Below are 11,338 nucleotides of genomic sequence, written 5' to 3'. Positions count from 1 at the left end.
GGATTCCCAGAAACCTGTATGGCAGTTTCCCACAAACTCCGCGGTAATTATCTCTTGAAAACATTTGCTTGAAAAACACCTCTTCCTAAAGCTGAGAGCCAAACAGCCATGGGAAAGGGACATGGACAAAAACAAGTGTAAAAAAAATAACAAAATAGGTACCAAGTCAGTCAAGAGGCATGGTTAACCGGTTTCTACTGCTGATTTTAAACAAGTTCGTAATCAACTCCAATACCTAAGATGCATTCTTAAAGAAGGAAATCATGGGGTCTGCAACAATAAAAAAGTGTATATACCAAATGCATTCCACAGCTGTTCTGATTACTACCTTAAATACTACACCAGGAAGAAGTCAAACACTACACAAAATACTTGTGTTACAATGTAAGAGGGTATTTTGTGGAAAATAAGTAAAAATGTGGTTCATCACTCAGAAGGCACATTAGTTTCAGTGCAGCTCTGTCCCTATAAGTTACAGGAAGAGCAACAAGGCCATCACCAATCCACACATCCAAAGACAAATAAATTAGCATTTTTACATATCTTTCACTAATGTACAGCAATATGTACTTTAAAATTGAATAAAGTAAAACCTTGAATACACTATTGTAAACTATACTGTAATACCTTATTCCATCACAGAGAAGCATCAAGAATCTTGCTGTGAAATCGTGAAGGTCATGATCTTCTTGGTAAAATAATTACCAGTCAGAAGCCAAAGACTTAGCAGAGTAGTTGCAAAGAAGTTACACTACAGTTACATTTAACTCCTTTGGTGATGGGCATTAGGAACATTAGTATCACATAAAATTAACATTTCTTTTTAAAGAAAGGCAACCATAATGTACTTTAAACGTAAATTTCAGTGATCCCTCCCCTCTGCTTTCCTAGAGTGACTGGACAACATGAACCTATTTTCACTAGTCAGTACTCAGTCAGTGCACAACTTCTTATCTACACAGACCCAGACAGCCACAGTATCCAGGTTACTTCAGTTTGCAACTGCCTTTACTAACAATGGTAAATGATGCTGTTTGATGTGGGAACGTGGAAAATTTATCATCAGTGAACACAGACCGACCTAAGCCTGCATTTGGATAAATTACAGAAGGCCTCCATAGGAGAAAAAGGGCTATTATAACACGTCAGGTAGGCATTAATAGATCTTCCATAAGTGGGTCCAATTAGTAGATGCAGTTGCATTTAATTGGTACCTATTAATTGCACAAGCCATTACTCCTCATACAGCAGGTGCTACAGACTGCTGCGATACCAGATCTTCACTCTTTACGAACTCCCTGGTTGACAGACAGTACCTGGGGAGGTACAGATATTTAAGCTAAATCAGAACGGAGTAGAAAAGTGGGTACACATCAAGCAGCTATTGCTGTTCCAGCATCAAGAAGAGGCCTTGCTATTCACCTTCTTTTTATTTCAACACAGACAAATTTCCCAAATCTTCTTCTGGTTAACCCTCTTTGTAAAGTATAAATAATATTCAGCTATTATATGAAAGAAATACAGCTGCTTGTATATGCATCCATCTTGAGAGTAAGTCCTTTAAAGAACATTTTAACACGAACTACAAAGATAATACACACAGAGCACTGATTTAGCTGAAGGCCAGGAATTCCATTAAGAAAGGTGATCTGCTTCTTGTTGTTGTTGTTGTTTGCTTGTTTTAAGTTAAATTTCTAAATAGTACTTCAATATTTCAACTGAATTGAGAACATATGAATGTGATAATCAGAATCATGTGACAGGCTCTCACAGAACTTAGTAGTTAAACGCCGCTTTACAAACCGAATCCTGTAATTGCTGCATTTATCTGAAGCCATAAAATACAGAATGGAATTGCTTGAATACTTCTTGGTATAAGAAAGCAGCCTTGTTGGATGACGTTACCAACTCTTTTCAGACACCAAATACACTCATGAGCAAAACCAAGACACAAGTAAGATCACACAAGGTTTTGGTAATTATTTTTATGTTGGTTTTATAGCTTTTCTTTTTCCTTTAGGAAATTCCTGCATAGTAAAAGGAATGAAGAATTCCAGAAGAGAGTTGACTTCCGTCAGTTCCAGACTGTATTCCACTGCTATTTTCTCTGCAGTCCATATCTTAGGATGAAGTTTATGATTATTAAGAAGCATCAGAGCCTCCACAATGGAGATTTTGCCTTTGGTAACTTTCTTAATATCTAGATCTTCATATTGACCTAGTTTTGTAATTCTCTTTTCCTCGTGTTTACATGGAACATGTTCACCACCTCCATCTTTTACCTAATTGTGGGAAGGAAAACAGAGAGAGCTTAACAGCAGTTTTGTTTACTATGTATAACTCTAGCAGACAAGCAATCTCCCTAAATATGGCATTTCCCGTTAGCTTTCCCCATTTTTACAGCATTAAAATATGTTTGCACTTGAATGTGTTAGCATTAAAATGCTTGGCCACCCTAACTTCTTAGTACCCAAAGATTATAGCCAGTTGTTGCACAGACATTCTATGTAGGAGGGCCAACCCCCCACCCACATTATGAAAACCTACAATCCATTACAGTCTGTGTTGTACAGGCTCAGCAGCCCTTCGTACAAGTCAAACTACAGATTTTGGTAGCTAAATGTAAATGCAGATAACCTAATATTCGGTATCAATTCATAGCGGGGAGCGGAAGGGAAAAATCACACTAAAAATTGGTGATACCACTGGAAATCCTTCCCATATTCTCTCCTCCCCTTTCATTTTCAGATTTTAGTTTTGCAACTAAAAGACATCACCTCTTTTGCTCTGTCTAAAGAACAAGATTTGCTGGACAAAGAGAAAACTATTTTGCATCATCATATGCAATTTAATTCTGATGACTACTGCAGCGCTCAGACACGAGGTCTCTTCTCTCAAGTCCTTTCATATTTCCTTTTCCATGTTATTTAGAAACCAACTCTACCTTCCCCATATTGCCTTTTATTAAGGCTTCACCAGTGAATGACACTGCAAAGAGGCACAATGAAAACCTTTCTTAAGGAAAAGTGCTTTTGAAGTTATCAGAGTCCATCAATTACCCCAGACATTGTACTAACCCATGCGCTGAGAAAACTGATGAGGATGCTGCAGCATCTGTAACTGCCTGCTTCTAAACTACAGACTGCTTGACAATGCTACCAACCTTCCCTTTCTTTTTATTTCCTTCTAAAATTATACTCAGATAATGAGCATCTTTTCAAGTCTTAATAAAATAATGCATCTCTAGGTATCTGCCCCTTCAGAACTGAAAGCCAGTAGTTTTCCAAGTAACTTGATGTACAAAATATATATGTATATTTACATATATAGTGTATGTATATAGCGTATACATACGCTATATGTATATATATATACACATATAGCGCATACATATTTACATATATAGCGTATATGTAAATATACTTATGTATATTTATTTTATATATAAACGACACGCCAGGTTTTTAGAAGAAAATCAGGACAAGAAGGAAGTTTTTGGATGAAGCTTTGCCCACAAGCCTCAGTGCTAACACATTAATCACACTCTTCTCAACAACCTCGGACACACCGCAAGAGCAAGCTGTACGTGGCAACAACCTTGCAGTAGCTGCAGAACCAAGCACTAAGATTTGTTCCACTTGCGGCTTTTCCTCAAATCTCTCATCTGACTGACTTACAAATGGAAGTGTTTAAAGATACTGTAATTAGGCCTTCAGCACTTGAAAATTAGCATACTAGCTTCTCTTATGAAAATTAAGGAAAGATTACTCAGAAGCTCCAAGAAGTGACTGAATTTTAAGATGTTTTAATTTTGAATAGAAGGTACTCTGTATGTGGAATATCAGAAAGACTTGGAAGTTTTATTGCTAGACAATTAAAAAAACTTTTATTACTAAATGGAAGAGCTAGAATAAAATGGTCCAATAATGCAACAGGTAAAAAGCACAAGTCATAATGTAACGAGGTGGAAAAGAGGAGCCTGAGCCCCAGTCTGCACGTTACTGGAAGGCACATGCCTTGTTTTCCAAGTCAAAGAGTGCAGCCGTTGGTAATGAGGAAACGGATGACCGTACAGTCCAAAGACTATACAAGAAAAACCTAGCTAGGCCCACATAAGGAAAAGGCTCTGCATAAGATAACATTAACATCAGTTGTTAAAGATTCCAGAAAAGTGTTAATGTTTTTATCCTCTACCACATCCATGTCTCCACATTAGTCCTAATCTCCTTTCTTCTAAGAAATCTATGGGGCACCTCTGGCAAACTGCATCTTTGCAAAAGGCTGGCCAGCTACCCTTCTGCTGGAGGAAGCACAAGTGAGAACTCTGGTGAGAAACAAAACATCAATGTGATGTTAAAAAGGAACCACGTAGGTTGTATAACCACAGCCTAACACATGTTCAAGACCCAGGGTCAGTCTGTGCTACTGATATATAATTGAGCAATGAAAATATCGCGTTTATTTATCAAAAGGCATCTAAGCACTAGCTGAGCGTTTTTCCTTGAAAATAAATTATTGAAAAAATGCTCATTTGTCTTGAAAAGTCTGACAGGATTTGCGTTGAGTTTGAAAACCACAACGCTGAAGTTCGCGTGCCTCCGACAGAGAGCGGCGCTCACCTGCCCCGGCGGATCCCTAGACTCAACATAAACGTCTTTCAACAAGGTGAGCAGCCTGTCGTCCTTGCTGTAAACTTTCTCACGTATCGCCGGGTGCTCTACAGGCAGCGGGGAGAAGAGCAGAGAAAAAGGAGAAAAACAAAACAAAACAAACAAACAAAAACACGTGAGGAAAGGGAGAGAAATACCGTAGCGTACCGTACCGCACCGCCCCCTTCCCTTCCCGCAGCGCCCCAGCGGCCGCCATTTTCTCACCGCCCCTAGCAGCCGCCCCTAGCAACGGCCCCCAGCGACCGCCGCCGACTACAACTCCCGGCATGCCCCGCGCGCGGCCCCGCTCTCAATGTCACCGCGGCCCCGGCACCTCGTCCGGCCGCCCCGGCGAAGCCGGCACCCACCGGTCAGCGGGTCCAGGCGGGTGGTGGGGTGGCGCGGCGCGGGCGTGGGCTTCTCCTTGCTGATCTCGCGGCGGGCCCGGCTCTCCACGTTGAACGCCCGCAACGCGCGGACCAACCGCGCGCCCATCGTCGCCGCCGCCGACGCCGCCGGGACGGCCCCGCGCCTGCGCACAGCGGTGGGAGCGGTGCGCCGTGCATGCGCAGAATGCTGTCGCGACGCCGCCGCCGCTGGGCGGGGCGGCTGGGCAGGAAGGGCAAATGGTGGTGCGCGGGAAACCTGCGGTGGGGTCGTGGGTTGATGTCGGGCAACTATAACCAAATAAATAATTAAATAAGCAAATAAATAAAACAAGTAAATAAATAAATAAATAGCTGATTCGGTGTTTCTTTCACGGTGCCTTCCGCCAGCGTTTTGTCCTCTCAGCAGCGCCCCGGGACGCCGGCCCGCCGCCGTGTCGGCAGGGGGCAGCTGGGTCCTGCCGTGCCCCTGTGGCTTTTTTGGGGGGCTCCTCTTCGGCTGCGCCTTCGCCCGGCGCTGCTGAGAGCCGGGGCCGTGGGGTTTCTGCCGGGGGATGTCCTCAAGGTGGCAGGCTCGCCCAGGGTTTGCTACACGCAGCCTTTTCAATCGCTTTTCAATCCTTTTCCATCGTTGTGTGAGGTACAGGGAGTGCTGGCCGACAGGTGGCTTTTAGATCCGTTATTTTCTAATTACATTCACTTGGTTTATAAGCAGGGTTACGCGCAATAAGGTTTTGTAGGAAACTGTAGTGAGTCCAGAGTGAAAATTGGGTCAGGTACATGCATGTTATCTACAGCAAAAAAGCTGTACTTCATCACTTACAGGCTTATTGATGGACCAAGCAACCCTGACAACAAGGCTGAGAGAGCAATTCAATGTATAAACGTTATTTATGTAGTTTTCCGCACATTTTAGCTTCCAGATACATGGTGTCACCATGTGCCACCACCTGTTGCGCTCAGTGCGTGTCCTCATATAAGTTGTCACCCCCTACTTTCTGTTCCAGTAGCTGCTGGGCTGATATAAAATGTCTTGCTCTCTCTTTTTTTTTTTTTTTTTTTTTTTTTTTTCTTTGTAAGTTTTTACTTAAATAATAGTAACATGGGAATATTTAGGGATGTTGTTCCTCTTAATCAGTCAGTGATGTGTATTGGGCTCACATGACAAGGGTTTGGTAGCAGGCAGGCTGCAGGGGTGGCTTCTGTGAGCAGAGCCCGGCAGCTGCCCCAGGTCAGAGCAGAGCCAGCTCCAGACGGCTTCGGAGGGGACACGCTGGTGGCCAGAGCTGAGCCAGGGAGCGATGCTGGGTGGGCCTCTGGGAGAGAAGATATAAGGAAAAAAAAAAAAAAATGCTGTGCCAGAGCAGCTGGGAGAGAGGAGTGAGAACCAGCCCTGCAGATCCCCCAAGGTCAGTGTAGAAAGAAGGCAGGAGGTGCTCCAGGCATGGAGCAGCAGTTCCCCTGCGGCCTGTGGAGAGGCCCCTGGTGGAGCAGGCTGTCCCCCTGCAGCCCATGGGTCCCACATGGAGCAGATCTCCACGCTGCAGCCCGTGGAGGAGCCCCCGGTGGAGCAGGTGGATGTGGCCTGGAGGAGGCTGCGGCCCATGGAGAGCCCCCGCAGGAGCAGGCCCCGGGCCGGAGCTGCAGCCCGTGGAGAGGAGCCCACGCAGGAGCTGGGGTCTGGGGGGAGCTGCCGCCCGTGGGGGACCCATGCTGGAGCAGTTTGCTCCTGGGGAATGGACCCCGTGGTATGGAGCCATGTGGGAGCAGGTCTTGAGGAGCTGCTGCCTGTGGGCAGCCCCCGCAGGCTCAGTTCGGGAAGGATGGCATCCCGTGGGAGGGACCCCACAGGGAGCAGGGGCAGAGAGGGACCGTGAAGGAGCAGCGGAGACAAAGTGCTATAGCTTCAACGCAGCCCCCATTCCCCTGAGCCACTCGGGGTGGAGGTAGAAGAGAGTGGATTAGGGGGAAGGTGTTTTTAGTTGGCTTTTAGTTCTCACTGCTCTAGTCTGTTAGTAGTTGGCAATAAATAACACTAATCTCCCTTATGCTGAGTCTGTTTTGCCTGTGACAGTAATTGGAGAGTAATCTCCCTATCCTAATCTCAACCCACGAGCTGTTTTTAATAGTATTTTCTCCCTCTGTTCTTTTGAGGAGGGGGACTGAGAGAACAGCATGGTGCTACTGAGGTACCCACTGGTGTTAAACCACCGCAATTATATTTCTTTGTACACACATCACTAGTTTACTCAGTGGCAGCAGATTATTTCATAAACATATATCATCTAGAACATGTACCCTAAATGTAAATGACAAGAACGATTCCTTAGGATTGTTCATGATTTTGAGGTTATGCTATGTTAGTCCTCACCAGGTTGCAGTCTCTCTTTCAACCATCTATGACTGGAGGCCTCATTTTGATGCAGCCTAGACTTCTGAGAAAACTGCTAAACTGTGAGAGAAAGTATTTAGTATTGAACTATGTAAGATAAAACGGGTAAAATTGGAGATGGGTAAAATTGTTGAAAGGGAATAAGCAGGTTAAAGATTCAAGAGAAAAAATGTAAGCATGAAAAGACAGAAGATTTTCTGAGAGAAAAAGGAAGATGGAAACAGCAACACCTAGAGTTAAGAAACAATGAAGGCTGACCCTTCTCCATGTGACTGATGACTGCTTGGTCAACAAAGACTCTGAGGGTGCCTTACCAAAAGAGAAAAGTAAATTAGTGGCTCATTAATCCTGGCTGTTGTGTAAATTAGCCAATAAGTAATTGTTTTATGCTTTTAACTTGTGTACATGCTTTTTGCAGACTCTTCATCTGTGGCAGTAGTTGCCTGAATCAAGTGACTTGGAGAGGGAGTGTTTCAAAGGATAATGAAGAGAAAACTTCTGTGTTCATTTTTAGGAGGAAAATGCACGTTGCTTGCCCTTGCATCCATCAAGTTGTGCTTACTAGTGTGCGCATACAAAACTTTGTTTTTCAAAATTTGGACTTCTACTGGTAGCATCATTATTTGGTATTAACATCACTGATGCGATAGTTATTATGGCTATGGCGTGTGGAGGAAAAGTGGGAGGGACAGCGGGTGGAGCAAGGGGTCACAAGTATCCGGGGCGGACACGTGTACGGGTATAAGAGGTTATGTTACGCAACAGTAAATTGGCACTTGAGCTAGACATGTGGTGTCTGTCTCTGGTGTCCCTGCTCGGGGAGCAGACGTCTAGGCAGCTGATAGATGTTGTGTCTTGGGCTGGGGTAGCACGGAGAGAGGCAACAATGGAGTGCTTGCATACTGCTTGAAGAGTGTCAGTGTTCTCCTGTAAGGAAAGTTGAAAGACTTACTGGTGGATGAGGAAAAGCAAACAGGTTTACAAAGGCAATGGAGACAAAGTAGCGTAAGCATGATCTCTGCTCTCTTGGGGAAAATTCAAAGGGCAGTTTCTCCACTTCCCAACTTTAAAGACTCTCACCGTCTGTAGAAGGATGGAAGCATGTCTTTAACTTACATTCTCTGATAATAAACTTACTGACTCGATCCTAGTGGGTAACATTAGTGGGTAATATTGGTGGTAGGGGTACGGTTGGACCAGATGATCTTGAAGGTCTTTTCCAACCTTAGTGATTGTATTTTAGGCCCTGTACATATAGTGATAATAGGAGGTTAAGTGATATTAGCTGTTACGGGAACATAGAAGCATTGCAGCTGTTTATGTTTTTGGATTGGGACTGGTGACATATCTAATTAAATACCCGTAGTTGATTAGTTTCCGACTTAACCTATGTTCACACGATTTGATATGTTTGCAAGTGGTTGGCCTATCCAGCATAGCTGTAATGGTAAAATTCATATGAATGCCTGTGGTGGTTGTAAACCTTTGGCACGCATTTAAGCATTTCACTAAGACATTTTTACTAATACGACTGCGGAGGTTAATCATTGTTCCAAAATGGGAAATTAAGATTTTCTCTTCAAAAGCAAAGAACTGCTGGCTTCTGAGGTCAAACTCCGAGATTCTGAGCAATTCTGTCTCTGTAAAGCCTGAATGTGACTAACACTGCTGTAATATTTACTGACAGCGAAATAAATTCACTAGAAGGCAGTCAGTTAAAAATAAAGAGTGATGTCATTCTCTGCCTGTCACTTGCTGTCACTGAGGATGGCACAAGGCTGTTCTTTTTTATGTATAAGGAAGGATCCGAAGTATAAAACTTTGAATCTGACATTTATAATATACCAGGCAGAAAAATTGGAAATAATACCCCCTGCTTTTTTTTTTTTTTTTGTCATTTGGTATTTTACCAGTGTGACCATGTTGAAATTAAATATCAGAAATCAAGAGCTTGGAATTTCTTTCTCTATAATGTATCTGCCAGTGTAATTATTAAAAAATGAATGTGTAGTTCCTCAGAGCATAAAAACTACCTGTGTTCAGCTTCTACAGTCTTACAAATGGGATCCATTTTTCATGAACCGGGAACATGCATGTTTCCAGGGAATTTAAAAATAACAAAAGAAATAAGTCGGTCCTCAAGTATCTCTCTATCAAAACAGCCCATGGGAACAACACAGACAATCAAACTGAGTTCTTTTGTACCAGCAGCCTGTTGTCAACAGTAGACAGCATCAAACATATCAGGGAAAAACACAGGAGTCTATAATACGCATGTGCCATAGGCTGCTACACTATCTTTTTAATATTTTTACACCTCTAAGAGAGATATTCCTAGAACTACTGTGTATCTGGAAAATAAAATGTACATTTGTGACCATTCTTTAAATCATTTGTTTCAGTTTTGCATCCCAGTTTTGTCTTTATATTGTATTTTCTTCAGTTTTTGTTTTCAGTTCGTTCTGCAGCTGGATGGGAAATGGATCCAAAATTAATTCCTGTAGTTCACTAGTATCAGAAGGCTGATGGATCTGATGCAAATTCCCCTTAGATGAGGGAGCATAGGAATGTTTGGTACTAACTTGATTTGCTGTGAGATAGGATTAAAGTTTCTGTGCTTTCTTTAGAATGCAAAGTATTAGTCCAGATGGGCAGGTAATCTCAGTGAAATAAGATTTTTCTTTTAATAATGCCAAAATTGAGAATTTTTGAGAAAAGGCAGGTGAGGTTTGCTATGTGGTATAAGGGCTGGGAACATCCAGAAGCCAAAGGCAGAGGAAAATTAACATCCCTTTCACTGTAGTGGTATACTGTTATATTTGATCCTGTCCACGTTTTCTACCATTTATACTGTGCTTATTTTCTCATATTTTTTGTTACTGATTGTTCATAGCTTACAGCAATATAAATACTTTAGCAAATGCACACATTATGAGAATTCAGGGAATTCAGTCCTCTGTCCTGATTACTGGTTTCCCAGTAAACACAATGAGAGCATTGATTCATTTGTTCCTTATCTCATCAGCATTAGGATGAACCAGAGAACATGGCATTAGCAAGAATTGATTATAAGCCAAGCAAAAATGACTGTCCTGCAACTTTGTAAGGACGTACTTAGGACAGATGGACATTTAGATCACTGTTGCCTTTAAGTGATTTCTGGTTGTTCTGTTACTTAATTCAATGTATGTGGTTTTGGTTTCAACTGATCCATCTGTTACTGGCTCCTGAAGTATCTACAAATATATGGAAGACATTTCCTTAATTCCAGGCTACAATCAGAGAGCTACTCAACACTTGCATCTTTTCAAGGCTAGGTGGCTGCAGTGCTTTATTTAACGAGTTTTTTGTCAGTCCTTACTTGGGTGAAGTACATGGAGAATGTAGTAAGCCCACGTTTACAGGCTCACACACCAACACAGGTGTTACTAGTGCCTTGTCAAATAATTTTCATTTCAAAGATGTTACATTTACATCCTCCTGATTGACTGTGGCTTTGTATACCTGATGTCATCTTTAACAGATTTCTTATCTGATCATTATAATCTCAATTAGCAGGTTACTTTGACTTGGAAATGTAGAGTAGGAGCCAGCATATTTGAGAATGAAGCAGGCTTGTACTGTCATTAATTAATTATAGCAATTAGATGTGTTTTGCCATGTTGTTCATCAAGAGACTTAAACTAACATGGTCTTTGTTTTCACTCACAGAGATCTGTTCCACATGCTAAATTCACCTTTTTCTGACTAGGTTTGTGTTATATATATGAAGATCTACTATGAAATTAAGTAGTGAAAACCCAGGATATGCAACTCTCTTAAACTATAAGCACATTAAAAAAAAGTCCACGCAAATCTTTAACATCTTTAACATCTTCATCAATGATCTGGACGAGGGCATTGAGTGCACC

The 11,338-nt window shown here is 42.4% G+C and overlaps 1 protein-coding gene across 1 annotated transcript; it reads right to left on the bottom strand.

The window, feature by feature from the left end:
* Positions 1 to 375: 375 nt before the first annotated feature.
* Positions 376 to 5,209, bottom strand: NDUFAF4 (NADH:ubiquinone oxidoreductase complex assembly factor 4). The gene is made up of 3 exons (XM_035320021.1): positions 5,018 to 5,209; positions 4,620 to 4,717; positions 376 to 2,282 (listed from the first exon to the last, which is right to left on the bottom strand). The coding sequence occupies exons 1-3, from the start codon at positions 5,142 to 5,144 to the stop codon at positions 1,986 to 1,988; spliced, it is 522 nt and encodes a 173-aa protein (XP_035175912.1). The 5' UTR covers positions 5,145 to 5,209; the 3' UTR covers positions 376 to 1,985.
* Between the last annotated feature and the right edge of the window lie 6,129 nt (positions 5,210 to 11,338).

This window comes from Oxyura jamaicensis, chromosome 3 (genome assembly GCF_011077185.1).
Source record: "Oxyura jamaicensis isolate SHBP4307 breed ruddy duck chromosome 3, BPBGC_Ojam_1.0, whole genome shotgun sequence".
NCBI lineage: Eukaryota > Metazoa > Chordata > Aves > Anseriformes > Anatidae > Oxyura > Oxyura jamaicensis.
Note: the sequence above shows the minus strand (reverse complement) of the source record. Positions and strands in the feature narration are given on the sequence as shown.